The 27,668-nt window shown below is 46.4% G+C and overlaps 1 protein-coding gene across 1 annotated transcript in view; it reads right to left on the bottom strand.

Annotated features, from left to right (window-relative positions):
- The window catches only part of BLK (BLK proto-oncogene, Src family tyrosine kinase), a 35,212-nt gene extending 8,108 nt beyond the window's left edge, over positions 1–27,104 (bottom strand). The window contains exons 1-9 of the mRNA XM_075089817.1: positions 26,914–27,104; positions 19,632–19,734; positions 17,460–17,508; positions 10,871–10,964; positions 9,729–9,827; positions 8,616–8,719; positions 1,962–2,111; positions 1,316–1,468; positions 221–400 (exon numbers count right to left, since the gene is read on the bottom strand). Of these exons, the coding sequence (XP_074945918.1) occupies positions 221–400; positions 1,316–1,468; positions 1,962–2,111; positions 8,616–8,719; positions 9,729–9,827; positions 10,871–10,964; positions 17,460–17,508; positions 19,632–19,734; positions 26,914–26,993 (1,012 nt within the window). The 5' untranslated portion in view covers positions 26,994–27,104. The remainder of the gene's footprint in view (positions 1–220; positions 401–1,315; positions 1,469–1,961; positions 2,112–8,615; positions 8,720–9,728; positions 9,828–10,870; positions 10,965–17,459; positions 17,509–19,631; positions 19,735–26,913) is intronic.
- Between the last annotated feature and the right edge of the window lie 564 nt (positions 27,105–27,668).

Below are 27,668 nucleotides of genomic sequence, written 5' to 3'. Positions count from 1 at the left end.
TGTGAAGTATCTCATGAAACACGAGACCACAAGAGGCAGGATTTCATCACCCACAAAGTCCATTCCAGTACTGGAAACAAACTTGTGAATCACTTCATCCTTCTGCTTACAAATTTGGTACAATGTCCTTCTCCCCAACCCCCTTATAATGGGAGTATGAGCTACCTCGTTGACCTGATTTTGCAGAAACCCAACACAAAAGCTCCATGAGGCTCTTTACCATTGGCCATGTACTCTGTCACAATATAGATTGGCTGCTTCGTGACTACTGCATATAGCCGGACCAGTTTGTTATGCTGGAGCCTCTTCATCAAGTTTGCTTCTGCCAAGAAGGCATCAGGATCCATGCTGCCCTCCTTCATGGTCTTTACAGCCACTTTGATGTTGTTCTTGTAGTAGCCTGCAGAGAGATAATGATGCACTGAGGAATTTCAGCCTCTCTACAGGCTCTATCAGGCTCTGCAATAAGGAACAGAAGAGCCTGTGGATCAAGGAGCAGAAAACCACAGCAAAAACACTTTCAATTTCTCAGAGAGAAACGAATGGTAAATCTCAGTCCCAGTGGGCTCTGAGCAACCAGCAGCTATGAGAGGAAAAGGGAGAGACACAGCACAACTGTTAATCCATGTGGCTTCATCAGGTATCATGCCTGCTCTGGGTGGTGGACATCAATGCAATGAGCCCATCCTCCCAGCCCTGCAAGACTCTTTCTGGATGAAACCCCTGGGGCCTCCCTCCAGCTGAGTTCTCAAATAATCCAAACACCACCAAGAAAGCCAGGACGCTGCAGTCAGGATGTCGACTCAGTCTGATCCTGCCCGCAATCTCAATTGCCAAGGCAGCAGACAACCACAAAAAGGACAGCAAAGGAAGATGAGTTCACCCCATTTCCTCTCCCACTGGCTAGCAGTGGGCAGGAAGGTGTAAGGGATTCAGATCTGGGTTATAAAGTGGAACAAGGAAGCAGAAAAAGTGGGATAGTGTCACCCAGGTACCATATTGTGTGTAACTTAGGATCCTACAACCATGCCCAGGGTTCCCAGGAAGAATGAGAGCACGCCTTAGAAGATGAGTATGTAGTTACTTTGACACCTCTCACACACATCGAACCTGTGAAACCCATGCTCAACCACTGATCTGTGCAAACACAACCTGTTTGGTTCTTCCCAGGAGTATGGCATCTATTGCTGCTTGTATGCCCATAAATATGTGTTTATATTTTATGCTCCCCCCACCCAGACTAGTCCTGTCTTAGGGCTTTCCATCTCCTCTGTTTATATACTTTTTTTCCAGGAATGGGGGAAATTATACTTACCCATCCACACTTCCCCAAACTGCCCACTGCCAAGTTTCTTCACAAGCTTCAGAGACTCCCGTGGGATCTCCCATTCGTCCTGTGCCCAAGGTCTCTGGGGAACCAGGGATATGCAGGGGCTTGTCAGTCGCTGGCACAGGCCATCCCCTTTCTCTGTATGAGGATGAAACACAGGACAGTTTGATGGGATGGCAGAGCTAACCTCCTCCTCCATCTACACGTGCCAGGAAAAAGTCAACCCATGGGAAACCTCCACACAAATGTTTCAGCTACAGGGATCAGGGCACCCAGAATGGACTCAATGAAAAGAAAAAGCTCAAAAGGAGACACAGGGGAGCAGATTGTCCTGCTCAGCAAGTCCAAATCCTGCTTCCCAAACATCTCTTCTCTATATCCCTTCAGCATTCATCTCTTTCCTTTCCCGATGGGAGACACTCCCTGGTTACAGGGCTGTGGGCAGACCTCACCCTTGCAACGCTCTAGGATGAAAGACAGGATGTGGGTGCCCAAGTTCTGCTTGGAGAAGCTCACCTTGACCATGAGAGTGGATGGAGTGATGGTGGCACCTAGTAAGCCTGTCCTCCTTCTGCCCACATGCCCACCTTCTTCTAGAAGACAAACCCATTAGGGGAGGCAAACAACTTACGGCTGTAATGATGGATTAGCTCTGGCAGGCTGGAGAAAGTCATCCTGGGGGAGATGTAATACCCCCCGCCATCTAAGGAGCGGATCCTGTAGTGTTTGATGATGTCCCCGTGAGCAGAGTCACCGTCTCTCACGGACAAGGAATAGGCACCTGAAGAATGAGCAGAAGAGAGAACTGTGAGGACTAGTATGACCCGACCCAGGGACCAGCTGTGTCCTTTTTCCTTGCCTGCCTGCAGCTGCAGACACCCATCCTAGCCCTTGCAGATGCCTTCTCAGGGCAAGTCCCACCAGACTGCAAAGTTACAAACTTCCCTTTCTTCAAGGAAAGTGAGGAGGATAAAGGTTCATCAGAGCTTAACTGGGCCTCTCGAGGCTTGGTTGAGTACGACCCGTCTATGCCATGGCCAACTGCCCCAAAGAAGCAACGTGGCAATTCATAGCACATCTCCAGCCACAGCAATCAGACGTGCCTTAGGCCATGATGGTCTTGCCACAGCTCCACAACGCCCGTCTGAGCTCTGTCAAGCCCACCATCTCATCTGGACGAAGCAAGTGACTGCAGTCTCATCAGTTCGTACAAATGTAGGACTGACAAGAAGGTGAACCACCCAACTAGGACAAACAGAATTTTGGTTAGTGGGAGAGATATGGTCAAGAGATACATGCCCCTTCTCAGCATTATCCAAGGTCCCCATGCCAAGGTCAGTTGTTCAACTGGGAGGTACAGAAGGAGGTACAGAAGAGGGGTGCAGGAGAACTGCCTTGCTCATCCATAAACTTGTGACTTTGGCTAAACCACATCCAGATTCACATCTAGATTCAGGTGCCTTTTGACCTCAAGGGAGCTACTCAACAATCTGCCATTCCAACCTGTTATTGTCTCCTTACAACAGGTTTATAATCTAAACCATGGTTTGTTGGGGTTTTTTTTCAAGCACAAAAACATCGCTAGATGTTGCTACAGAGCAGCAACTTCCAGCCTATGTCAGTGTAAATTTCATTGCAGCTTGGCAATGTTTTCTTTTCCTCTTTGTCTGGATCATATTTCCGGAGTAAGTTGTTACAAGCCTGCTGGGCGGTTAGAAGTCTAATACATCACCTGGGTTGGTAGGCTGTCTTTTTTAATGGTTGAAAAGGTGAGGCTATATATGTTAAAAAGCATGTATCTGTCATGTAGGATCATAAACAGAAGTGGGGCCTTCCACGGTGACTCTGAAACCCTAATCCTTCATGTGAAGGCAAAGTTTACTCAGATATAACACTCACTGGCTGGTGTTCCTCCATTGCAGCACCAGCAGTTCCCTACACTGCGACTGGAAACCATTTGCATTTTTGAAAAACAACAAAAGAAAACCACCTCTGTGGATATTTGATCTGTTGCAGTGATTATAAATCCTTACAAGCAGGATTTGGGTGAGTCTAAAATTTTTCCTAGTGCTAGCAATCGTTTTGCGGGGACTCCCTTTCTGCAGAGATCAGACTACGAGATACGGTGGCATAATGTTCATGGACGACCTGCTGGTTTAAATGCAGAACCAGGGAACCTCAAGACTGGAAGCACACAGGCTCAGCATGGTGGGGTCTTTCTCAACAGAGGTTGCTCTTCTGAAACTCTCCTTCTCCATGAGTGTCAGGCAGAAGACAGACCTGAGAAGCCCTTATGGCTCTATCACTCTTGCAGCTGAGCCTCGAAGAAGCAGCCCTGCAGTGTCTTTAACAGGGCAAAACCAATCTCCAGGGAAGGGCAAAGGAATGGCTCATTTTTGCAGCCTATGTCTCAATGACCAAAGGTCACTACACAGCTAAGGGTGTCTTTCCCAGGGAGTGAACTCTGGTCCCTGGTGGGTGTAGAGAGGTGTTGGTATGACTTGTGCTCGCAGTACTCAGCACAAGTCCTTCTAGAGTGGATTAGTCGCATTCACACTCCATAGCACTTGGCCCCAGAACTCCTCTGGCTCCTCTGTGGTACTTATATGGCCCTAAGCTGCAAAGAATAATAATAACAACAACTTCTATTATTGTTTTTGAGGATGATGATGTTATCTGAATATCAAAGTGATTGAAATAATGTACAGGCCAGGCTGCAGCCCATCAGAGTTGGGCTTATATAGCACAAGTCTAGGAGGTTGCTTTGCATGCCTGGGACATGGTGTAGGGTATGTGTGGGTCTCGTACAATGCAAGGCCTGCTAAAGGAAGGAGCCAAACATGGTGTGAACCCAGCCGTACTGACGACAGACAGCATTGTAGAAGGGAACGCAGGAATTAACAGCTGACATGTGTGCAAGTCCGTGCTTGGGGCCAAGAGTCAGCAGAGAAGAGGAGACCTGATCTGTTTGTTAGCGTGGTTGCACCCAAAATGCCTTCTGTCCTGCAGGACCTCCTCTCCAGACCCCACTGACCCTCCTGCATCTTTCAGACCAGTGACATGCAGCATGCAGAGGTGACAGGGGCTCCAGGCACCCTCCAGGCCACTCCATCAGCTGCCTACTATCAGCATTAATACTTATCCTGTCATTAGAGCTAATGACTGTATTTCACCCAAGACAGAGTTTAGTTTGCTGGAGTGAGTGTGGTAGAGTTTTCCCTGTCATTCCCCATGACCGATTACTCTTCCCTGGGGACCTGCAAAGCACTAGGGCTGAAAAGCTTCAAATCTCTCTTCTCCCAGTGACAGCAGCAAATGAAAAATGTTAAGTGGAGCTGGACAGATGGCAGGGCTCCTAATCTCCCCAGATGACAGCCAGGATGGCCGAAAGGAGTTCCTGCTCCTCAGCCACAAGGGACAATCACCCATCCTACAGTCCTGCATCGCATCCCAGCACAGAGCTGGGCTGATACAGAGGCCCACGCCTGCACTCGACACCAGCTCAGAGCAGTGTGAGCACAACCCAGCCTTGCCCTGGGCAGCTCTGGGTGTCACACCCTCCTGTTCTGAGTCTGGGATCCCCAAACCATTCCACAAGGGCTCTCAGGTCCTTTCTGTTCAAAGGGTCGCAAGTTTTGTATGGGAAAGAGCACCAGAATATATGAAGGATGGGATTCAACTTCACATCATTCAGTCATCTAAACAGGGGTGTCTGGTACCACTTGAGGTGCTCTGGGACATCTACATGGGCTTGTCAGATACGGTGAAAAACCACACCTTCTACTGGAGCACCTGGAGATGACTCCAAGACTTTCAGGGCTTGGCAACCAAAGCAAGCCCCACTGGCTACAGCAGGAGCCCAGGCAACAACGTGTGGTATTTACATTTTGATGCCTGCATCTCAGACTGAGTCCCATTTTCACGTTGCACACGTGGCATCTCCTGTTCCTACAGGTCTCATCGGGCTCTCAGCTCCTTCCTGATGGGAAACCCAGGAGCTCAGCTGGATATGGCAGCTGAGCTCTGTGAGGTCCCTCCTGCCAGGAGCACAGACACAGCGGTCTTGCTGCAAGCCGAGAGATTGTGACTCGGCACAGCTGTGCAACGGCATTCTCGCAGGTTTCAGAATGATTACTGCTTCAGGGGAAGATTTGTTTATTTCCAGCAGCTTCGGCAAGGCTAGCTCTCTGCCAATGACTTCACTGCTGGTCTGCTTCCCACACGAGGACCCATCTTCCTGGGATGTTGAATGTGCCTTTCATGGCCTCTGCAAAATGTTGGCTGAAAGTGAGGGCCCCAGGTTTGCAGGTCTTCAGTATCTTTAATCATGAGCAAAACGAGACACTGCTTGGGATGGGCTGTGAATAGGTGCTACTCTTAGGCAGGGTGCAGAATGCATCCTGCTGTGGCTGAGACAACCCAATAGGAGACAACAACCCTGCAGTGCAGGCAGCTAAGGGCACTACACCCTTAGCTTGCATCAGTGCTTGGCCCTGAAGGTCAAATGTCACTGATGATGTCCAAAGCAAATGAAAATATGTGTCAAGGAGGAAGAAAATAGGAAGAACCTGTGGGGTTTGAAGGGCAGCATTAATTCCATGGCATTGCTCTGGACGTGTCATGGTGGGTCACAAGGTACTTTACATTAGCGAACTCAGCTTCACAGCATGTTTGGAGACGCGGGGCTTTCTTTTTTCTCCTTCTCTTTGGAGGGGAGGAAGCTGTGGTTAGGACAGATCAAACGGTGTCACCATGTCCATTCAAACCATCTAAGGTACAGGGTATTCAGGTAGAAGCTGAACACACAGGATGATTCAGAGGATGAGATGTTTGAAGGAATAAAGCTGTATTTTGAGACAAAATACTGAATATCAGAAAAGGCACAGGTGAGGCTCTCATTTCAGAGCAGAAGATGATCTCTGACCACTTGGGACTAACATGGGACTTTCACGGAGTGGAACATGCCACATCTGCTAATGCAGAATATCACACACCTCCAGCTAAGTCTGCTTCTAGCCAGCAGAGACAGGGCATTAAAGACTGGGTCTAGCCTGGTTATTTCTCTTGAATCTCAGGACTCCACCACCTCTGTCCAAGCCTTGTGCAACCTAGACCCAAGCATGCTCCAGGGAACTGCAGGGAATGCTTTTTTTCCTGTGTTTGTAGTTCATGGCTAGCAGAAGCAGGGGACAATAGTCCTGAGCAAATATGGGGAAAGGTCTGATCCCATCCATGTGTGGCATCTAGAGATGCCACAAAGACTAGGCCAGAGGGCCTCACTTCTTCTTAGCCCCTCAGATACAATGCACAAGTGTCTGCTGGTCTTGTGCACGGCACATGTGTTGCTCCCTACCCTTCCTAGGTGCAATGCACAGTCATGCCAGCTACCCAAATACCCCAGCGAGTGGGAAGGGGATAAACAGAAGAGAAGCATGTGGGGACTAGTCCAAGCCTGATCATTTCAAAGACACCCCAAAGGCAGTGGGGAAAACAATATATGAGCAGAATGAGTTCCTTGTAAAGGGAAAGGCTTAGAAATAAGTTTTTTCAATGTTTCCTCACCTGAACATTCCCTAAAAATTCTGAAAACTGCAAATCCACATTGAAAGCAGCCTTCTTACTTGGCATCAACTCAGCAGGGACATGTAGAGGTGAGCCCAGGCATGGGGCAGGAGGGAAAGTCAAAGTAGGCTGTTATAGTGCTAACACAGCACCCCTGCCTGGTGGCTGGAGGGAGAGGGCTACAGGAAGATGAGCATCTTGTTGCCCCACTTAGCACACTAGATACCACACCAGTTCAAGACCAGCTCTCTAGTTTGACTCTGTCAAATCCTGCTGTTGGAGGTGGCTGGAATGGCCAGGTCTGCAACCCAGCCAAGGCTCAGAATACATCTATGAGTAAACTACACCATGCCAGAGCCTGCTTTCTAGCCCTGGCATCACATCCACACCACGATGTGCGGCCTCTGAAACAGGATGACTGCGCTCAAATTGGCTATTGGGAATGGTGCCTGGTTGACACGAGGACAGAGACTGTGTGGATGACGCAGCTGTTGCACCCAGGCTCTGGCACTATTTAATTTACTGGTAAAGGTGTAGCCACAGAGGAAGGGGCAGACACTGCCTTGGAGACCTCCCATGTGAATGGGGGAAAACAGAGACAAGAAAGAAAGAAGGAGATGTGACTGTAGGCAAGAACTAGTTGTAAAATGGAGGATCCATCTATCTGTTCCCACTCTTACAATTTGGCCAGGACCTTGTAGAAGCATTTGGGAAGCAAGTCAAGGAAAAGAAGGTCCCATAGTACTTCAGGTGGATGCTCCAAGTCTCTACTGATCTATCAGGAAGGCACAAACCACTTTTCCCTTGTGGCAAGGAAAGACTCCATTTCACAGGAAAGAAACCAGAGCACAGCAAGGCTGAAGTACTTTCCTGAACTGCTTCAAGGAGCTGGTTCAGAGCAGAACCATAGGACCACCATGAGCATCATTTCCTCCATGCTATAAACATACCTGCTGGCCCAGAAGATGCAAGGAGAGAAAAGTAGGAAAGAAACAATATGAAAATCCCATGCGACAACCTAAACTAGCTTCCAGACTCTCTACAAATTAACAACACAGAACAGAGAAGTTTCAGTTACACTCAATTCAATATCCGCTGCCCAAGAGAAGTGACCACAATGCTCTGCCCTTTGGATCATGTCTTCAAAAGCCAGCCACATTCATAGGGAAGGAAGGTGGATGAAGTCCACCTTTCCTGCTCCAGTCAGTCCCCTTCCAAAAGTCCTGGTCTGGATCAACCCCCCCTGCTACAGACTATCAGGAAAAACAGGTTTCCTCTGGGAAGATGTTTCACCAGAAGGCTTTTTCCAAAATTCTGCAAGTTTCTGCTGCAACCAAGAGAAATGCTTCTTCAAGAGTGCGTAAAAGAATCTTAATTTGCTGAAAAAGTAACGTTTCCTCCGGGAGAAAAGGACAAGAAACCCCCTACACATTGTTTTGGAAAGTCTTTTCTGATTATCTGTATTCCTGCATGTCTGCCACAAACTATGGTGACAAAAAGCACCCTTACCCCAGCCTGAAATACACATACAAGTAGCATCATGAGTAAATCTTTGCCCTCCAAATCCCCAGCTCACTTCTACAGCCCTGCTGAGCCTAGAAAGTGCTATTTTGCCCAGCCAAATCCAAGAAACACTGACATGGCTGAACTTTGCAGCCCAGCTCTGAAAGGTTTTCGAAGCCATGGCAATAACAAGGAGTTATCCTTGCTCGCTATATCTCACCTTTGCTGGTTTCACTCTCTCGGACAAGGAAAGAGCCGACTTTGTTACCAGAAGACAACAGCAGCCGTTCAGCATCTTTTCTGCTCAGAGTTTTAAAATACCATCTGGGAGACAGAAAAGGCAAAATTGTTTTTTGAAAAGGAAAAGTTCTACAAACAAGCAAATTCTGTCCAGTTAGGTTTGTTTTTTTTTACCGTTAGACTCCGAAACTGAGGGTTGTTTTTATCAGCAAAGAGTTTTTTATCTGCTGGAAAGAGCCAGTAATAGACTGTTCTCAGTAGATTAACACCAGATTTCAGTCACTTTGGGCTTGTTTCACAGCCTAGAAATTCAAGCCAGAGCAGAGACTACACGGTACGTGCAGTACCCTGTATGCGGGAGAGGTGCAGGCTCAGCCAGAGCACAGCCTCTGAGGCACACAAGGACCCACAGCTCACCTGGCGAGTGAGTAAGCCCTGAGCAGTGCCCAGGCAAGCTGTGTATAAAGCAGTTACGTGAGCTGGAGGCTGAGCATAGGGTGCCCATAGCCATTTAAATGTACCCTTTGGATACAAGGAGTATTTATGTCCCAACCACATTACTGGTTACTGTTAAACATTTGCTGAATTCAGCGATGGTTGGGTCATTCCAAGAGGAGATTGCAAGAGGGGCTGATCATTTATAGCTGAATGCCATAGAGGAGAATAAGTAATGGAAACAATTTCTTATGCTGCTTGTATTATAGGCATAATAAATCCTTTTGGCTCAAGTCTTTCCTACTATCTTCTTTGCTGGGAGACAAACATGAAGGCTGCATCTGGGCTAATTTACCAGTGCAATCATAAGCTTTATGTTCTTTCCCCCAAGTCCTTGTTTTCCACAGCAGATACAATCAATAGGACAGGAACCTTTGCCCACATTCCCCATAACAACCACATCCTCCCTGCTCCTCACCCACATGGTGCTTAAAACTCCTCCTGAACTTTTGGGCGGCATTGCTGAGGATGATGAAACATCTTTTATCACCCAGCCCAGCAGTGACGTCTTCCTGCTGTCAAGTGAATCTGTTCCCATAGCTTGTTGAGAGGCTGGGCACTGCATCAGCGTTCACCATTCATAAGCTTATGTACTTACTTTTCTTCTTCCAAACTGTCCACTTGTGCAACGAAGTTACTGGGGATGTAGCCTTTCCTCCCGCTGCTGAGGGATTTTGCCAGCCACCAGTCACCCTCGCTGCAAAGCAAGCGGAAGAAAAACCATGAGTGCTCAGAGCAGGTTTCGTGCCAAACTAAGGCTGCGGGGACAGCGTGGTCTCTGGGATTTTGAGCACTGCAAATAGGCCAGCACTCCTTATATCCATTCCACAGGTCCCTCTCGATTTCTTAGGACCACCAGCAGGTTGAACACTCTTGGCATCTCAGGTACTGCTGGAGGTGACAGTCTTTCTTCATGAATGCAGAGGAAGTGTGGAGTGACCACAGATCCAAACATTTGCTATGCACCCCAAGTGAGAGGAGGGAAACCTGGGTCACCGTAGGTTGTCGCTTGCATAAGGACATTGGAGTTCTTCTCTTCTGCAACGTCCTTCATCTGCCAGACACCTCAATGCTTTGGTCTCCCACCACTGACTCAGCCACTGGCCGTGACCAAAAGCCATCCCCACCCAGCAGGCTCCCCTGCTCCATGGGTCCCAGCCAACGGCATCTGGGTGAGAAATGCACTTCCGGAGGCCACCTCACAGAGATGTCAAGGATGGAGCAGCCCTTCAAGGCCAAATGAGCAGGGGACCCAAGTCCATCTCTGCCCTGTTACGGACTGGGCAGATGGACTGTCTGCTGCTCCTTCTCTCATGACTTTGAGAAGAAGGTGAAATGAAACCACGCTCACCTCTGGCTTGATTCTGTCCTTTCCTCTGACTACACCCAACCCACATCCTTTGCAAAAGCACAATCAGCACAAAATAAGAAACAGGAGCTAGGTTATTGTTATTTATGCTACTTCTGTGCCCACGCACACCGGCAGTGAAGAAGGTCCCAGTAGTATCCAGGCAGGGACACTACCTGACCCCAAAGTATCCATAACTCAAGGAAAGCATGGAAGTGTCACCTTTTCCACCTTGCAGAGAGAAGAGAGTGCCCAGAGTCTCACTCTGGAGCAAATCTAAGACATAGGCTCAGCTCTGGTGAGCTGCAGATTGGTGTCTGACCCAAAGGTCCACCCTTTCCCAGCCTCATGATGGTCATCTTTGAACCTCCCTTGGGCAGCAGGTCACTTACTTGGAGAGGACTTGGAGTTTTTCCCCCTTGGACAGCTGCAGGTCACGGTCACTTGAGGCAGCAAAATCATACAGTGCAACCACAACAAAGGTATCTGAAAGAAGAAGCAGCACCACTGAATCCAGCCTGCTCCCTGCCAGGGCAGTGATGCACACCCGGGTGTATGGTGGGGCATTTCACCCCCCCGCACACAGGGGCTGTCACCCCACCTGTCCCCCAAAAGCCAAGCTTTCCGCCCACCCAGCTTTCCTGCCAACCACAACTTCTGCTTGGGGATTAACACCGATTCACCAAAGTGTTTCCTGCATATGTGTTTTTAAAGCATTCCAGACCCCCCCAGTCCACAAAACCCAGTGTGTCAACAAGAAAAAAGGGTTTGTGTTGAATAAGAAGGGTCATAAATAACCTGTCAGTGTCTGGCCTGAGTTTTACACGGCGGTAAATGAAAACTGCTGTAGCAACATTTCCCAGGGTGGCTCTGGGTTTTGACTAAATAAGATGAGGCTTTCTTGATTGAAAAAGGTATAAAGTCATCTCAGTTTCTGTTGTTTGAGCCCTTTGCTAGGATTTAACTCTCCCTGCAGATGCTCTCAACTCAGCCTGTATCTTGCCATCCCTTTTACGTCCTGTTCCTTGCAGATGTGCCGCCATGTTTAAGTCATGCTGCCACTTCCGACCCAGCGCCTCTACAGCGCCTGGCTGCTTTGCTCAGCTGAAAGTCCCAGGGGAGCGGTGAGGGCTCCAGGATCCGCTTCCCCCTCCCTGGTCCTGATGCACTTTAGATGCTCTGCACCACAAAACTGATGCTTTGCGTCACCCATTTCACTTGCAACCTGCCTGGACCAAGGCTGTGAGTCCCCATCCCCTACCCTAACACATGCTTTTACTCCAGCCATGTTGGTTGAGCCTAAATTTTGGCACAGTAGAATGAAGTTTCGCTCTCTGGTGCGTGCGAGCCATGCTGCGCGTGGCCAAGCTGCTGCCTGGTACGTGTGTGCAAGGCTGCTAACCCACCCCGGGCAGGTCTCTGCGGGCTGGAGCTGAATCACTATGTTTGCATGCAGGCTTGCACCTACTGAAGCAGAAATGAGCAGCTATTTTGGGGCAGATCAAACTCTATAAAGAGGATCAGCACACACTCAGAAACACAAAAATCAGATCAAAACACAATGGTGAAAAAGAAAAAAGAAAACAAAAAATAAAAGGAAAAAGAAGGAGAAAAAGAAAAAAGGAAAGAAAAAGGAGAAAGAAAAAGGAGAAAGAAAAAGAAAAAGAAAAAGAAAAAGAAAAAGAAAAAGAAAAAGAAAAAGAAAAAGAAAAAGAAAAAGAAAAAGAAAAAGAAAAAGAAAAAGAAAAAGAAAAAGAAAAAGAAAAAGAAGAAAAGAAGAAAAAGAAGAAGGAAAAGAAGAAGAAGAAGAAGAAGAAGAAGAAGAAGAAGAAGAAGAAGAAGAAGAAGAAAAGAAGAAAAAGAAAAAGAAAAAGAAAAAGAAAAAGAAAAAGAAAAAGAAAAAGAAAAAGAAAAAGAAAAAGAAAAAGAAAAAGAAAAAGAAAAAGAAAAAGAAAAAGAAAAAGAAAAAGAAAAAGAAAAAGAAAAAGAAGAAAAAGAAGAAAAGAAGAAAAAGAAGAAGGAAAAGAAGAAGAAGAAGAAGAAGAAGAAGAAGAAGAAGAAGAAGAAGAAGAAGAAAAGAAGAAAAAGAAAAAGAAAAAGAAAAAGAAAAAGAAAAAGAAAAAGAAAAAGAAAAAGAAAAAGAAAAAGAAAAAGAAAAAGAAAAAGAAAAAGAAAAAGAAAAAGAAGAAAAAGAAGAAAAAGAAGAAAAAGAAGAAAAGAAGAAAAAGAAGAAGGAAAAGAAGAAGAAGAAGAAGAAGAAGAAGAAGAAGAAGAAGAAAAGAAGAAAAAGAAAAAGAAAAAGAAAAAGAAAAAGAAAAAGAAAAAGAAAAAGAAAAAGAAAAAGAAAAAGAAAAAGAAAAAGAAAAAGAAAAAGAAAAAGAAAAAGAAAAAGAAAAAGAAAAAGAAAAAGGAAAAGAAAAAGAAAAAGAAAAAGAAAAAGAAGAAAAGAAGAAAAAGAAGAAAAAGAAGAAAGAAAAGAAGAAGAAAAAGAAGAAAAAGAAAAAGAAAAAGAAAAAGAAAAAAAAGAAAAAGAAAAAGAAAAAGAAAAAGAAAAAGAAAAAGAAGGAGAAAGAAAAAAAAAGTAGACCATTTGCTGTGGAAAGGTTTTAGTTTGTACACAGCCTAATTAATGCACCGAGAGCAATGGATGGTCTATTATTAGCATTTTTCAAAACAGACTGTCAAGCCACAGTCTCTGTGTGACCTTTTCAAATAATGCCACCAGCAAGAGAGCCAGACTGGCCCTTTGTCATCACAAGATAACACGTCTCTGGGGCGACTTGGGTTTTGTGTCTGTGCAAGGCCTGGCTGCTGCTCTGCCGGCAATTTGTTGGAGAGGAGGGAGGAGAAAGGGTCAGCGTGGGAGGAAATGTAGCTTTGTAAACTGAAGCCCTGGGCAGTTCCTTTCGGGCTTACAAGGAGGAACTTGGAGATCCATGAAAGGTTTCAGCAGAGCCCCGCTCTCTCCTGCGTACGGGGAAAAGGATGATTGGTCACAAGGGAGAATGCTTTGAAGTCTTAAAATAACCTGCAGGGTTGGGGGCTTCCCCTCGAGGGATCTCAAAGCGTTTGGTGTTAGCAATGCGCCCAAACCCTTGTTGCCTCCTTGAGAAAGTTATTATCACGCAGCTTCTCGGACGTGAAAGGTTTTGGCGCGTGCGTGCCTACTGCAAGCTGTCCACAACAAACACGCTCATCCACACGCACCGTCCTGCTCCTCTTGAAAGTAAAATCATACAGCGGTCACACTTTTGCTTTGAAAAATAGAAGCAAATGTGTCAACATCTTCAAGCACAGAGTGGCTGTGTGTTCCAGAAAATAAAATGAAAAATGTAGTTTTGATCATGAAGCTACTGATGTAAACGAAACAAAAAACAAAAAGGAGAGAGGGAGAAAGAAAAATAACAAATATAGGTTCAACAAAAAAAGGACAAAAAGGTTTTATATGCTGAAAAAATATTATGATCACCTCTTACCCCCTGCTCAACATGGATGTTGAGAAACACTGCACACTTAAGTGAGCCAGAAGAAAAGCTCTCTCTGCTCAAGCCAGCAAGACTCGCTGTCTCATGATGAAAGTGACTCTTCCTGTCTCCGAGTCTGTCACCCCACTGAGAAACAGTGTCGATAATACTTTCTTGGCCTATTTGATCAAGTTAGGCCATGAGTGACTTTACAGCAGAGAAGCCGTTGGGGCTGCTAGGAGTGACTGCCTTGCAGATAATGCTAGCAGCCCAGAGACTTTGATTGCAAGCCAAATACATCTTGGCTCAGAGCTGCTGTCAGGAAAGTTAGATACCAGCTCGGTTTGCATAGGCTGAGCGCCAGTTTGATGGCTTAATAGAAATGATTCAACCAGTTCTTCCCACCGCTGCCCCTTCATGAATGGAAGGTATTTGTAACCATCCCATGGCCATGGAGCCAGGCGGAGACTGTCCCTCAGAGGACCATGAATTGGTTTAGAGCCATGCTCGGGTGGTCGTGGGGTAAACGACAACTCGCACACACGCGTCGGTTGGCTGGGTGCGCTGAACTATGAGTTACTGCTGCTGAAAAGGGCTCCAGCTTTCCGTTTCAGCGTGGCATGAGCTAGTTCATCAAGGTAAACGTGCTAGAAAAGCATGCCTTCAAAACACAGAGCTGCTGGTGGCACTCCGGCCTGGTTGCTGCCCTTGCCACGAGGAACGCTGTTAGATGCCATTGGTGGAGATGCAGAAGACTGTGGCCTGGGACTGCTGCATCTCCCAGGTGTGGTTGCACAGGAGGTGTCTCCTGCAACATCCAGCCTTGCACGGAGAGAGGGCTTTCTGCCAAACACCCTTCTGCTTTGTGTTTTGACACACTGAATGTTTTTTGCAGATAATTTCTGCTTTCCTCATAAAATCATATCAGGCCCAAGCTCATAACTTTTTCATTAGGAAATCTGAACACTTTGGGCATTTCCCTCTAATCTTCCTTCCCTGTCTTACTTTGGATTGGCAACGCCCATTTTTTATGAGAAGTTATAATTTCTTGTTGAAAAGTCAGCCTTTTCCATAGAAGCAACCCGTCCTATTTCTAATAAAGCTCAAAAGCACATTTCTGACAGCATTCCTTTCAAACTCAAATCCGTATTCAGGAAACAACAAAAATAACTAAGGGCTTTGATGTTAATCTTGAGATGCCTCAAAAGACCTCAGTCTCCAGACCATGCTTAGCTCCCACCCCTGAAAATCAGTCTTATTCATACTATGGTTAGCCAAAGCAAGTGAAAAGAGCTGAAAGAAGTTGCAGTTCCTCAATCAGAAGAAACCGCCTCGCAGAGGGACTGATTCTTTGTGCAGTCACAGGTTGTTATAATGTCTGAAAGACATACATCCAAAACAACCATCTCTTTCCACCACTGGTACTTAAATCCAGCTGTGAGCAGGTGGCAGGACGAGGGCGGGGATTATTCTACCTGTCTGCTATGTCATATCTATCCAACGTAAGTGAATAGCAGCACCTGTATCAATGGAGCTGTTGTGTTTGCCAACCGCCATCATGGGCCAAGACTTTACTGTGCAGGGAGCTTTAGAGGTAAGTTTTGACCCTAAAGAGGTATAGAGCCAACCTTAAAGATATCATGAGTGATTAGGGAACCACCTGAAAATGATGAAAGACTCAGTCAATGGAAGACCCCACCCCACGTGAAAAGTGGATTGGCGATGCTGCCAACACCTCAGTCAGATTCAGAAGTGTACTCCTTGCCTGCCTTTGTGTTACTTCTGTTAAGCTAAATAATGCCAGGAGGAATTAGGCTTTTGTTAACAATTAAAAAAATAAATTCTGAGGCAACTGTGAGAAAGCTGGAAACTGTGAAAGAAGTTGCACAGCACCAAGATCTGAAAGAAAATTAAAAAATCAAAATGCAAGGAATGCAAAAAAAAAAAATGAAAGAAAACCTGAAAGAAAAAGGTTTTGATTTTACATTGCACTTCTATAGTCAATAATTTTGCCTGATTGAACCTGAAGTGCTCCCACAGGATATAATTTGGATCTTTGATTTTTTAATATGATTGAATTGTCTGGATTTTGTGCTTTCTCTAACAATTCACTTGAATTGCCTTCTTTCACGAGAATCTCTCCAATATGTCAAATATTGTGCATGGTCCTATCAGCCCATTTTGCCACATAGGACAGTCAAACTTAGCATCATTTCTGCAAACTCAGGCACTGGTAGAGAAAAATAAGAAGTTCCCCAGGCTGTCACCATGAATATTCCTCCAAAACTGGAACCGAACCTAACAAACCAAAATATTTTTGAGAGCTGAAAATGGCTAACATGGTGCTTAATGTATTTTTTATCATCTTTCCACTTCTGCCTTCTGGCATGAAGCAGAAGTAAAAGCTGCCTCCCTGAAGTTAGCTTCTGTTGTGCTTCTCACCAGAGTGAGAAGGTCGATAAAAACCCTGTGAAAAACGGGCAAAATTTACTCGGTTGTGGAGGTGGGAGAGCACGGCCACTTGGAAATGTGCCATGGAAACAATTTTGCAAAAGAAAGGATCATTTCTGGAAAAATGGCACTTCCATAGAAACGCACCCCGATTCACGTGGTTGAAGAGCTACACCTCCCACTAATTTCACCTCTGTAACAAATGAAGAACATTTTGACATTGCAGGAGTTCCTCTCTCTGCCCCATGGCAGAGACCATCCGTCATCATCCATAGCACCTAAGACCTAATTCTGCTGTTCCACCCATCCTATTTATTTGTCACCTCACTTTTTCCTTTCCTCCTGCCTTGTCTCCCCTAATCCTACACTTTCGCCCACAAGGGGAACTTTTGTGTGTTGGTGCTTTCTTCCAAGCTTCCTCTATTTTTTGCCCTCTTCTAATTCTCTGTCTCTCTCTATCCTTAATCCGCAGAACTTCTTTGACAGAAATATATACAAGTTGCTGTCAGAGACTGGGCGAGGTGGCAGAGGACTTTCTGCTAAAATGCAGTCATTTACCAAACGGCATCTGCAACCTGCAGATAATCGCAGAGGTGGATAAAGCCAACAAACAGGGGCTCTGCGCATCCTTATTTTATACTCTTTTCTTTCTTCTCATTCTCTTTGTAGTCCCTCTGGGCTCTCTGATGCCTGCTATTTTCTCCGGATTTTTCAGCTGGCTGGATATAACATCCACAAGTTGTCATGCTGCAGACAGGGCAGCAGACAGAGAAATCTCACGCAGTTGATGTCTCAGATGTCACTTTCCTCAACCGATGAAGAAAGAGTGCTTTTCCCGCTTAATTTCTTTGATGAGCAGGGGAAACTGGCAGCTACAAACAGTTAGTGATGTAAACTGAATCTTCCGAAACATGCTGATAAACTCCCCACCTGTCAATGCTAAAGATGCGGAAACCGCATGCCTGCAGCATGACGGCTTGTTCTCAAGACCTGCTGTTGGGGGACCACCATCTTGCAAAACCCCACGGGAAGGTGAAGAAAACAGCAATTGAGCTGAGAATCTTACCTTGTACAGAGGCTTGGTTTAGATGAGAGACGTTGATAAATTGTCTGTCCTTTGGTAGAAATAGAAAGAAAAAAGAACACATTTATTACTTTGTTGTGTTTGCAGGAAGACCTGCTCTCAGCTTCACAGATGAGTGGGATTCTGATCCAGAGCCCACTGTAGTCAGTCAACAGCCTCTGCATCTGGCTCCGTATGTGTCGTGATGGCTTTAGCACATTTTGCCATGATGTGTTCATAGCTGTCTCGGCAGTCAGCTTGAATAATCCTTGGCTCCCCTCTGAATAAAAGCATAAATCTGCTATCCACGCATTTAGACCCTGCTCTGTCTAACTCTTGCTCATTGACGCCAGATTTCAGATCAATGAGGGATGAGACATGAATGGTCCCACTGAGAAGTGACAATTGCAATATTATCTGAAGCAGAAAACCCAGGATACTCTGCCATAATTGTCCCAAGGCTCGTGGGATATCCTTTGCTCAGGGGTACGTTAAAAAAATATGGAGGCAGTGGTTATATGAGCAAAACAGCAGCAAGGCACTGCAACTCATCTAGGCACACTTTTAAAACATTGATCTGGTCCCTAGTTTGGTTTGGCCTAAACCCTAAGAGCGGCCAATTGACCATAGACTACTCCTAATCCACAGCTGGGGTGCAACCACCTTGTTTTGTGGACTAAGAGTTTAGTACTATGGAAATGGCCAGGTGGGTTCTATCCAACTTCAGACGCCAACCCTGTGATCAGTCCAAGGTACAGTACCTAGTGCCTAAAGTGGGTGTTTGAACACTGCCAGGTATTTTTATACACATGCAGAAGTTGTGAATTACAGGCACTGAATTAAAAACATCTAGTGCTTTCTGTCCGCAACACACTTTGACTCCTACTTAGAATTACTGTGGGGTGGGAAAACTGTTCACCCACTGCCCTTTCTAATTTAACTGAAAGAAATACGGACCTTCCTTGACATGTGAGAGCTTGGTGCCCGTGGGAAAAATATGAGTGTCAGAAGGTGATTGATGATACTCTATTTACACTGATAGTTGTTTCTCTCCAGTGAGCTGGAGAGAAGGAAATTTAGGAAAAGAACATCCTCTTGAACAATCTGACGTTTGCGGTCATGAAAACTGGACTTCATAACCATAGGAGAACCCAGAAATGAAACTAAAGGAGGAAATAGAACTCCACCTGTCATCAAAAGCAATGACAGGTAATTCCTTCCCCCTCTCAGAGCTCAAGACCTAAGATGTTTTTCACATGATAGTTTCACCTACAGTTTCTCTTGTGCTGGCTGCTGGATGCAGCGCTGACAAGTGCAAGAGAAGAGAAAACAACTTCATGTTCTCTGTACAGCAACAGACAGATACATAAAGTGATTTCCAAAGTTTAAACAAGAAGTTTGTCATTTGAGGTCTCCTAAATCCTGGCCCAGTGTCTTACTGATTAGTGCCCACGCAAGCAGAGGCCATACAAACTCAAAGGAAGCAGCAGATGCTCAGATTTCTGATTCTCAGCCCACCCCAACACAGATTAGTTATGGACCCTCTTTATTGAACCTGTTGCCCTCCCTGATGGTAAAGTTTCCATTGCGGTTTGCAGCTTTGAATCTTAGCCTGAATCTGACCCATCTTTGTGCCGTTTGCAAGTCAGCAACATCAGCTTGGGTTGCAGAGTGCTGAGGGCAGCAGCCCTGTCCAAGAGATACGGGTATCAGCTCAGAGGACTTGTGTCCAAGCGATACAAGGCATGCAGACCATGGCCTCTCGCGCCTTGTCTTCCTGAGCCCTGCCCTGCTCTCCAGTCCAGCCCATGCAAATAATTGTGGGAGGCTTGACATGACATAGCGCTTCAGAGCATCACCATCCCTAGCCCACTCAGAAAATTCATGGCCATAAGATATCCCCCCCCAAAAAATGGCATCCTTTTTGACAGAGAAAAAACCCAGAGCAAGGAAAGGTTGATTGAACAGTTCAGCCCATATAAATAATCTCGTTGGGGAAAGCCAGGCATAAACATTTGTTTTCTGCCCTTTAAACAACATTTCCCAATTGGTGACCCAATTTTAGGAAATAGAAGTACTCAAGTTCCTGCTGGCACACACAAGTATTGCCTGCATCACTGCAGACACTAACTGAGTGGTGGAGGACCCCAAAAGGACATAAAACTGCACGCTTACCTTGGGTGGGGCAGGAGGAGGTTTACTCCTGTGTTTTGGGTTGCTTCCGGAAGCATGTTTGTCATGGGACATCAGCTGATTTTTGCTCCCAAGCAGCCCCATCCTGGAAAGAAGACCAGAAATGTCTTTTTAATGAGACAGCTCTTGGGAAAGGGAGCAGGCTCCGAGCAACAAAACAGTCTTCCCATTCGTGAAGAACAAGTTGGAGAAGATGAGAATGCAGGGCAACGGGACAGTGGAGAGAAGAGTATAAAATCATTTCATCTACAGTCCTCCTACTACCTTGGACCTTGTGAAACCCATAGTTTCTGTTCCCACACAACTCTGGTGTTTCACACTTTGCAGACGAGGCTTAGACAGACGTTATAAGTCACCAGAAAAAAATGAGCACAAATGACTACTTTGGATATGTCCCCTCTCCAATGCAGTGATCCCCAGCTGGCATTGAGCAGACTTGCTCCAGAGCTGGGTGATGCTGCAGGCATGCATAGCATGAAGACGGGGTGCTGGAGATCCTGGGAATATCATTGTGCTGAGCTGTTCAGATGTACCAGGGCTTCAAGTGTGTCACTATCCCCAGACCAAGCCCAAGCCCTACCCATGCTGCTCAGTGCTTTCTGTAGGTCATGTCCCTCCTATGAAGCAAAAGCAGCAGATAGATGTGATAGCTTTCTGCATGGTATCAGTCCCACCCTTCCTTGTTCTTAAGCAGCACAGACACACACTCAGCTTGCCCATGAAGGCGTGGGTCCTGATGGGACACTTTGGATGACTGCAAGACGTTTAGGGCGTCAAATACAGTGAGTTTGCATCTCTCCCACCTGTAAAGTGTGGGCCTAGGGCTTGACTCAGTTGTCCATCTGCAGTGCCCTAGTACCTTTTGATGTGCGCTGGGGTCTCACAAGGTGTGGGTCTCCCATACATCATGGATTATGTTTCCCAACCCCCATCTGTGTGTCTCAGACATTCTGGACACCTCCAGGAGCACTAGACACAAGGGAATCAAACCCTTTCCATGGACTATCCTCTGGTTCACACTAGGGTTTCCACACTTGTGCTTAAAGGCTCGTTTAACTTGCAGCCAAGAAATGTAATTTCAGCTCTGGTCAATACTTCTAGCGTAATACTGGATCTGGGTAGCCAAGATAGCCAAACCACAGCAAACTTGGCCTGCTCAGCCCCCTGGAAAAGTAGAGACCAGTTGAAGCCAGCACTACAGAAGTGCTATTGCTATGTAGGTACCTTATATAAGGTATCTACACCACCCAGCACCAAAGTCTGTCCCAGTCCCTGCTTTGAACCAAAAGCATTGATAGGTGTGGGCTACAGGTCCAGCTCTTGCCAAAATACCTCAAGGTCTTCAATGAACGTGAAGGACTGGGGACTGGATGTCCACGGACCAATGGGATTAGTCAGTTCCCCCAAATGTCAGTCTGGCGCTGTGTTATGACAGCCAAACTCCAATAGATGGGTTCCAAAAAGATATTCCAGCAAACCAGGCTTGTTGGAAAAAAATCGTCCAGTAAAAGCAACTTTTTTGATTTCTAGCACATAGCTAATATTTCAAAAACTGGGACTCTGAAATGAGGTTTCTAACAGAGCCATCCCAATATTTTAAGGTGCTACTTTTCTGAAATATCTTCTCCCTTCTGCCTCATTTTTATTTTCACTGATAAAGTGAGAAAAACGGAAGGAATTGATGAAATATTTCAGGATAGCCCAACACACAATGTTCCCCCCAGTCAAAAGTTTTTAACATCCAAACTTCTCAGAGCTTTTCTTTGCCCTGAGTTCACAGATGGCCCATCCATCTGTACCCAGGTCTCAGCAACACTCCGGGCACTGAACACACAGTTGGAGGGGAAGTTTTGCCCACTGAATCAGCCACTGCATTTCCTGCAGCAAGTTAATTTTAATTTGGCAGTCTCCAGGTTGCAGAAGATCTGGTTGTTGTGCAATGGCACATGATTTAAGTGAGCTTTTCCCACTTTCCCACTTGCAAATTGGTGGAAGATAACTTTGTGCCAGGGTTTCTGATTCTGAATGGTGTTATTTGCCAGGATAGTTAGTGAGAGAAGCTGGAGTTCCCTTTTCACCCAGGGAACTGCAAGGTATCATTTTAAGTCAAAGCTGGATGATAGACAAGTTTCAGGTACCATTCATTACCAACCATGAAAGGCACAAGGTCTACCTATGTGTTGTACATCTATCAACGGTCCTTGTTACTACCTCACCGGAGCATCTCGGGGTCTCTGATGTACTCTGCTCCTGAATGGGAGATACAGACGTGGCAATTACCATCCTTTCCACAGAGTTAGGGGACATGAGATACAGCATGAGTCAGCCACATGGTTCGACCCCCAGTTGTGTCACCAGGATGGCCTTATGAGAGGATTGATGGACTGCCTATGGGATGGTGGATGCACCCTTTGGGATTTCAGGCTGCTCTCAGTGATGGCGCTGGTGGGGCAGAGTGGAGAAGGGCATGGGGGAAGGTCAACCTCAGCAAGTCCTATAGGGGCCCAACTCCCCTGGCAGGGTTTTAGAGGAGTGGGGACCACGCTCTAACCTCTCTATCTCCCAACGGTGCTCCTGTGTCCAGGGGAACATTGCATCCCCCTTTCTGCACCGTGCTGAGACTGGAAGCACCTCTCTGCATGCTTGCACAAGCTGAGCTTTTCCCCCACACATCCGTGCAAAGCAGCACAGCAAAGTGAGCAGCGTGTCCCAGCATAGGTGGGAAATGGAGCCGGCAAAAAGCCTCCCACAAAGGCCACTTGCTCCCACCCACACACAAAAGACATTAGCGCAGCTCTAGGTATTCACAGTCCCTACGAAATCCACGCTTTGCGCTCTTCGTGTCACCTCTGCAACCTTCGGCAGTCAACACGACCATCCTTCACGCCGGCAGGTGCTATATGAAATCCCAAAATAGTGCTCAGATGTGGGGAGCTGCTGGTGAGCTCCCAGCCTGCAGCTGGTGGAGTGTTCATTTCTTAAAAAGTAATTTTTTTTTTTTTTTTTTTTAAAAAAAAGGTTTCTGAGTTGAATATATGTTGCTCCGCAGTGCTTCTGCTTCTGATTAATGTTTTTTAAAATTAGCTTCACTAAAAAAAAATTTGAGAAAAGTAACTTTAGTAGTTTTCCCAGCCCTTTTTCTGTTTTTACCCCAGTGGAAAAGAGTGCTGGGGAGATAAGGGAGATAACAGTAACTCAGAAAAACATGAAAATTTCCTTTTGTGAATTTACAGTTTTTCACATCTAAAAATGTTTGCTTATATTTAATAACTTTAATAAAGTGGGTAAACTTGTTCCCTCAACTTTACTCAAGTTCAAAAAAAAGCAAATTTATAAAACAAATTCTTTTTAAAGCAACCAGAAATCAAAACACAACAAAAATTTTTAAGGCAAAGCAAAATTTTTCCATATGCTTGAAAAGTTTTAGCAAAAATTAGTCCAGCTTAGCTGCTGATAAGTTTTAAGTAAAAATATTTGACGCAGAAGTCTTCCTGGGAGAGTCAAGCAAGCCTTTGCTGAAGAAGTCAACACACACCAGGATGGTGAGCCCTGTGTGGCGTCCAGCTCCAAACACGTGTAGGACAGACGTGCAGGCCACAGGAACGCTGGATGCTTATATAGGGCCTCAGAAACATGTTGCGTGCCCCGTGTTGCAGGACGACAGAAGGTAATTTTAGTAACCTTCAGAGGGGCAGTTGGGGTGACGTTTTTTCTAGCAAGAGCTGCATGCAGGTACAGATGTTCCCACAGTAATGGGCCAAGGGGATGCCTTCTGAAGATGCCACCACAAGGGTCTGCTCCAGCAACGCTTCCGCTGGCATTTGGACAACATCTTTGTGGTGGAGAGGAGATGATGTGACTAAATGTCCTATCGCTTGCCCATCTTCAAAGAGAGTTGGAGAACATACCAGGAGCAACCCATCAGGCTGAACTTGGAACTCCAGGGGGACCAGGGTCCCGTAGAGGTAGATACAAGTCTCATTGACCACAGGGTTTGGAGACCTGCCTTACCCCTACTCTCGACACGTTTTGAGTGCCCAGGATGGTCTAAAGCAAACAAGACAGTGTCGAATTGGACCTACCGGATGCACTTGCTCCTTGTGTTGCAGCAGATCAGAGGGTCGGCTGCAAGCATTTGCCCATCTCATCTTTACGGTAAGCAGCCCTGCATCATGGGCGCACCATCTACTGCGGTTGGCTGGTTTCCGCTACCAGAGCAAGAGAGCTCAAAAGTTGTTTCAGACACGAATGCAGCAATGTCTTCTGCGACAGGGATGGGGAAGACACAGACAAACAGCCTTGGGATTGCATGGGCGGGCATGGGGAAAAAACAAGACAGAATCTAGAAGAAAAGCAGAAGTTTCGGCTCATCATTTGCCTCACCCCCGTGAAACTGTGCCATGGAAAAGTAGGTTATGACCCAAGCAAGCCAATAATGTTTCACTGTGAGGGAGGCTCCAAAAAAACCCCCAAGTCCAGTGAAATCACAAAATGAGCCCCCTTTCCGTTCAGATTCTAGGGTGGGTCCAACGAAGTGTTTTCATAGTTCACCAACATTAGATATTTTACTTCATTTTAAAACTTCAGAATGTCTTTTTTAAGAAATTGCATTTTAAAAGGAAATGGTATTAAAAGCCCTAAAAATAATACTTTGAAAATGCAGATATAGACAATTATGAAGGGTTTTAAATGCTTAATTTCTCTTTGCAAGTCCTCCCCCTTCCAGATGCATTAAATTCTCTTTTCCTCAATAAAATAGCTCTTCAGTACACTTCCCAACATGGCACTCTTAGATTGCTTTGCAAGACACAAAACCAGAGAATTACCAAAGATCTTGGTGATATCAGCTACTTAAATAGGAATGAAGATTATCTATCAAAGCGTTTTTTTATTGTAACTGTTTTCCACTTTTGCTGGGTTTTGGTAAAGTTCTTTTTATCTTTTTTTTTTTTTCAATGATTAGTGGGTTTGTTGCTGGGAGGTGGTTAGAAGACAGCTATAAACAAACGTGCTGTGCTATAAACAGCACTGACCATGCAGAAGGTCTTTCTCGGAGGCAGAAGGCAGAGGCTATGGCCACCCTCCTCTATAACACAGTGGCCAAAGTCTTGCTGAAGACGTCTCCCTGCAAGTGGGAGAGCAGTGAGACCTCCTGTGATGATACACACAGTGCTGGGTCTCCAGCTAACATCAGGGGGACTTTCATAGCCAAAAGCTGCTGCTGCTCAGTAGGACCAGGCTGTGCCAGCAACACAGAAAGTCCCCATGAAGAGCTGGAGAGCTCAGAGCAAGAAGCATCATGGTCTTTGCTGAGGAGTGAAGCAGATGTCTGGCTTGCATGTTGCATCCTTGCTGGACAACTGGGAATATCCTACTGGCAATGTTCAGATCCCATCCAGTCCTGGTCCTTGTTGGATAAATATACCAAGTTGTATTTGTGCTGCATTGAGGCCTCTTTCAAACACTCTGGCCTGTGTAAAATGTCTTTGAGGGAGCATGAAGCGCAACCCCCAGGAGCAGCAAGACTCTTCAGCTAATGCTGGTGAGGTGCTAATGTGGGTGCTGCGCTGCTGCAGGTCCCAGTCTCGAGCAGAGCCAGTGTGGCCAAACTGGTCTCAGCAATGTCTGTTCCCTGCCAGCCCAGGGCAGCCAGAGGACAAACCCAGGAGTGCTGTGCTCCTGCGACTTACCCCCCAGGGAGGGCTAGGCATTGCAAAAATGAGATTGGAGCCCACTGGTTTATCTGGGGATCTCTTGCTACAGTCAGATCCTAGCCAGCTTGACATTTCCATTGCAACTTAAGTCTGCCCTGAATCTACCATCTTTCTTAAGCCATGCTTTGCAGGTGAACGTGGCCTAAACAAATGAACCAAACAGAAAATCTGGCTGTTTCAGGCCTTTCTGAAGAGCTGGGACACCCCCATGGGAGGAGGCTGTGTGCAAGGCTGGGGGGTGGGAGTGCACAGATTTCCAGGACCCTGAGTTTAAGCAGATGTAAAAAGTTTCTTGACAGGAAAGGAAAAATGGGAAAAAAAAAAAGATAACAAAAGCTTCTTGCTCTCTCCTGAAGTAGAAAACAGCCGTCTGCTGCCAGAGTGGTCATTCACTAATCAAAACATCTGTCTGGAGGAAAAATGGCTGCTTACATTGAGCATTGCGCCCTGCTGGAACCTGGCAGATGCTCAGCTGAGCTGCCAGAGACTCTGGGCCAGGAAGCAGAGCCAAGGCTCAGGGTCCCGGCGGGGGGAAGAGCAGGAGGGCAGACTGCTTATCCCACCTCCCTTAAGCATGCTTTCCTCGTGAGCTCACCCCAGGCATGGCCTCAGCCAGGTGGGATGTCTGCTGGGGATGGCTCTGGGGGACCTGAGGTCCTGCAGCACAGGGAGGTGGGATGCACTGGAGCAGGGAAGGGGGAGGTTGGGGCCAGAAGCAGGTGCTTCTCTTCAGGTACGTGCAGCATCTCTGGGGCTCTTCAGGTGTGAGAGGTCTTATGAAACTGCATTGATCAACAGCAATTTCTGTGGTGGCTGGAACTTCAACCCAAATCTATCTGGTGCCCAAAGCATCTGGGCAGACTTGTGGACGGGCTATGGACAAGTTGGAGCACGGCAGGGAGAAATCCTCTCCAGAGGCCACCCCTAACTGAGGTCTAAGTCCTGTGGAAGTGGGCACAGTCTATACAGCTGCCTTTTCCTAATAAGGGGACAGCATTTATTGGGACTTGCTAGCCATGTCCCAAGAGGAGCAATGAAGCTGGTGGCAGGCATTCGATGCTCCCTGGGTCGGGTCTCAGAGGGAATGATGCTCCCTCCCACCACCCTCAGGTGAGGCAAAGGGCTGTAGGGAAAGATGTACAACTCCAGTTCCCCACCTGAACACCTCCAACCACCTGGAAAGCCATGTGAGAAATGCTGGATGGATGCAGAGCACTTCTACTCATCACAGCTGTGTCCAGCTCCAGCTTTCCCCACACATATACCCTCTCTCTGCCCCCAAGCCCTGGCATTTACTTGTCATCCTCTCCTTTTGCAGTAAACCAAGGGAAAAACAACTCTGCAGACCATCCCCTCAGGCTGAATCTTAGCAGTCACTGGGTAGTGCCCCCATCATCTGTCCACCCCACAGATTTTGGGGAAGAAAAAAAGCGCAGGGGCATCATCACGTGAAGGAGAAATAGGAAAGAGGAACAGGATACATAAAAACCTGATGGGCTTCTTCCCACCCTCAGGGGAATGTGGATGGGGGTGCGATATTCCCTACTTGCCTGCTTCCTACGCAGATGCTCCTGGAGGCACGATCCGAGGATGGACGAACAACCGGTCCGACCCATGACAGATGCTCCATGGGGCTGGGGGCCCTTGCAGAATTTCTCTTTAGAGACCTCTGGCTCCCACTGCGTCCACACCATCCATGGGACTGACTGCTTTGAATGTTACACCCTCAGATTGCAGGAGCAGCCTGATTTTGCAAATGCTTTTAATGGACTTTCTTTTTTTAATCAGGTCTTTGTGTCAGAACTGACTCTTTCCTTCCCCCCAAGGATTCCTTGCTCTATTTTGAATATAAAAATTATCATCTGGGAGGGGGTGGGAGCTGCACTTCCCAGACAACCTGGCCAATGAGAATAACAGTGGGGAAGGCGAGAAACCCAAAGAGAATCCAGACACAAAACCCAGCAAAACTCACAGGCTATTAACAACAGTCATTAAAAACAGCTACAATGACTGTGAATGGGTTGTGTTTCCCCTATGCAAACCACCAAATTTTAGGAAACAGCTGAACAAACTGGCTTTGCAATGATCTTTCCTTTCTGTGATTAAAAAAAAAAAGACCTTTTTCAGATGAAATGCCTCTTGTTCCAGTGAGCCCCAACCCTCTATGAACCTACTCAACCGTAGCAGTGTGGTCTAACGAATGAAGACCTGGACAGGGACTCGTGGGTGACTCTGAGAAAGTGACTTTCTCATTCTGCCTCAGCATGTTCGATAGGGAGACTGAAACACCTCTGTCTTAGGAGAT

This window comes from Phalacrocorax aristotelis, chromosome 3, assembly GCF_949628215.1.
Source record: "Phalacrocorax aristotelis chromosome 3, bGulAri2.1, whole genome shotgun sequence".
Classification (NCBI taxonomy): Eukaryota; Metazoa; Chordata; class Aves; order Suliformes; family Phalacrocoracidae; genus Phalacrocorax; species Phalacrocorax aristotelis.
This window is presented reverse-complemented; position numbering and strand designations above follow the sequence as displayed.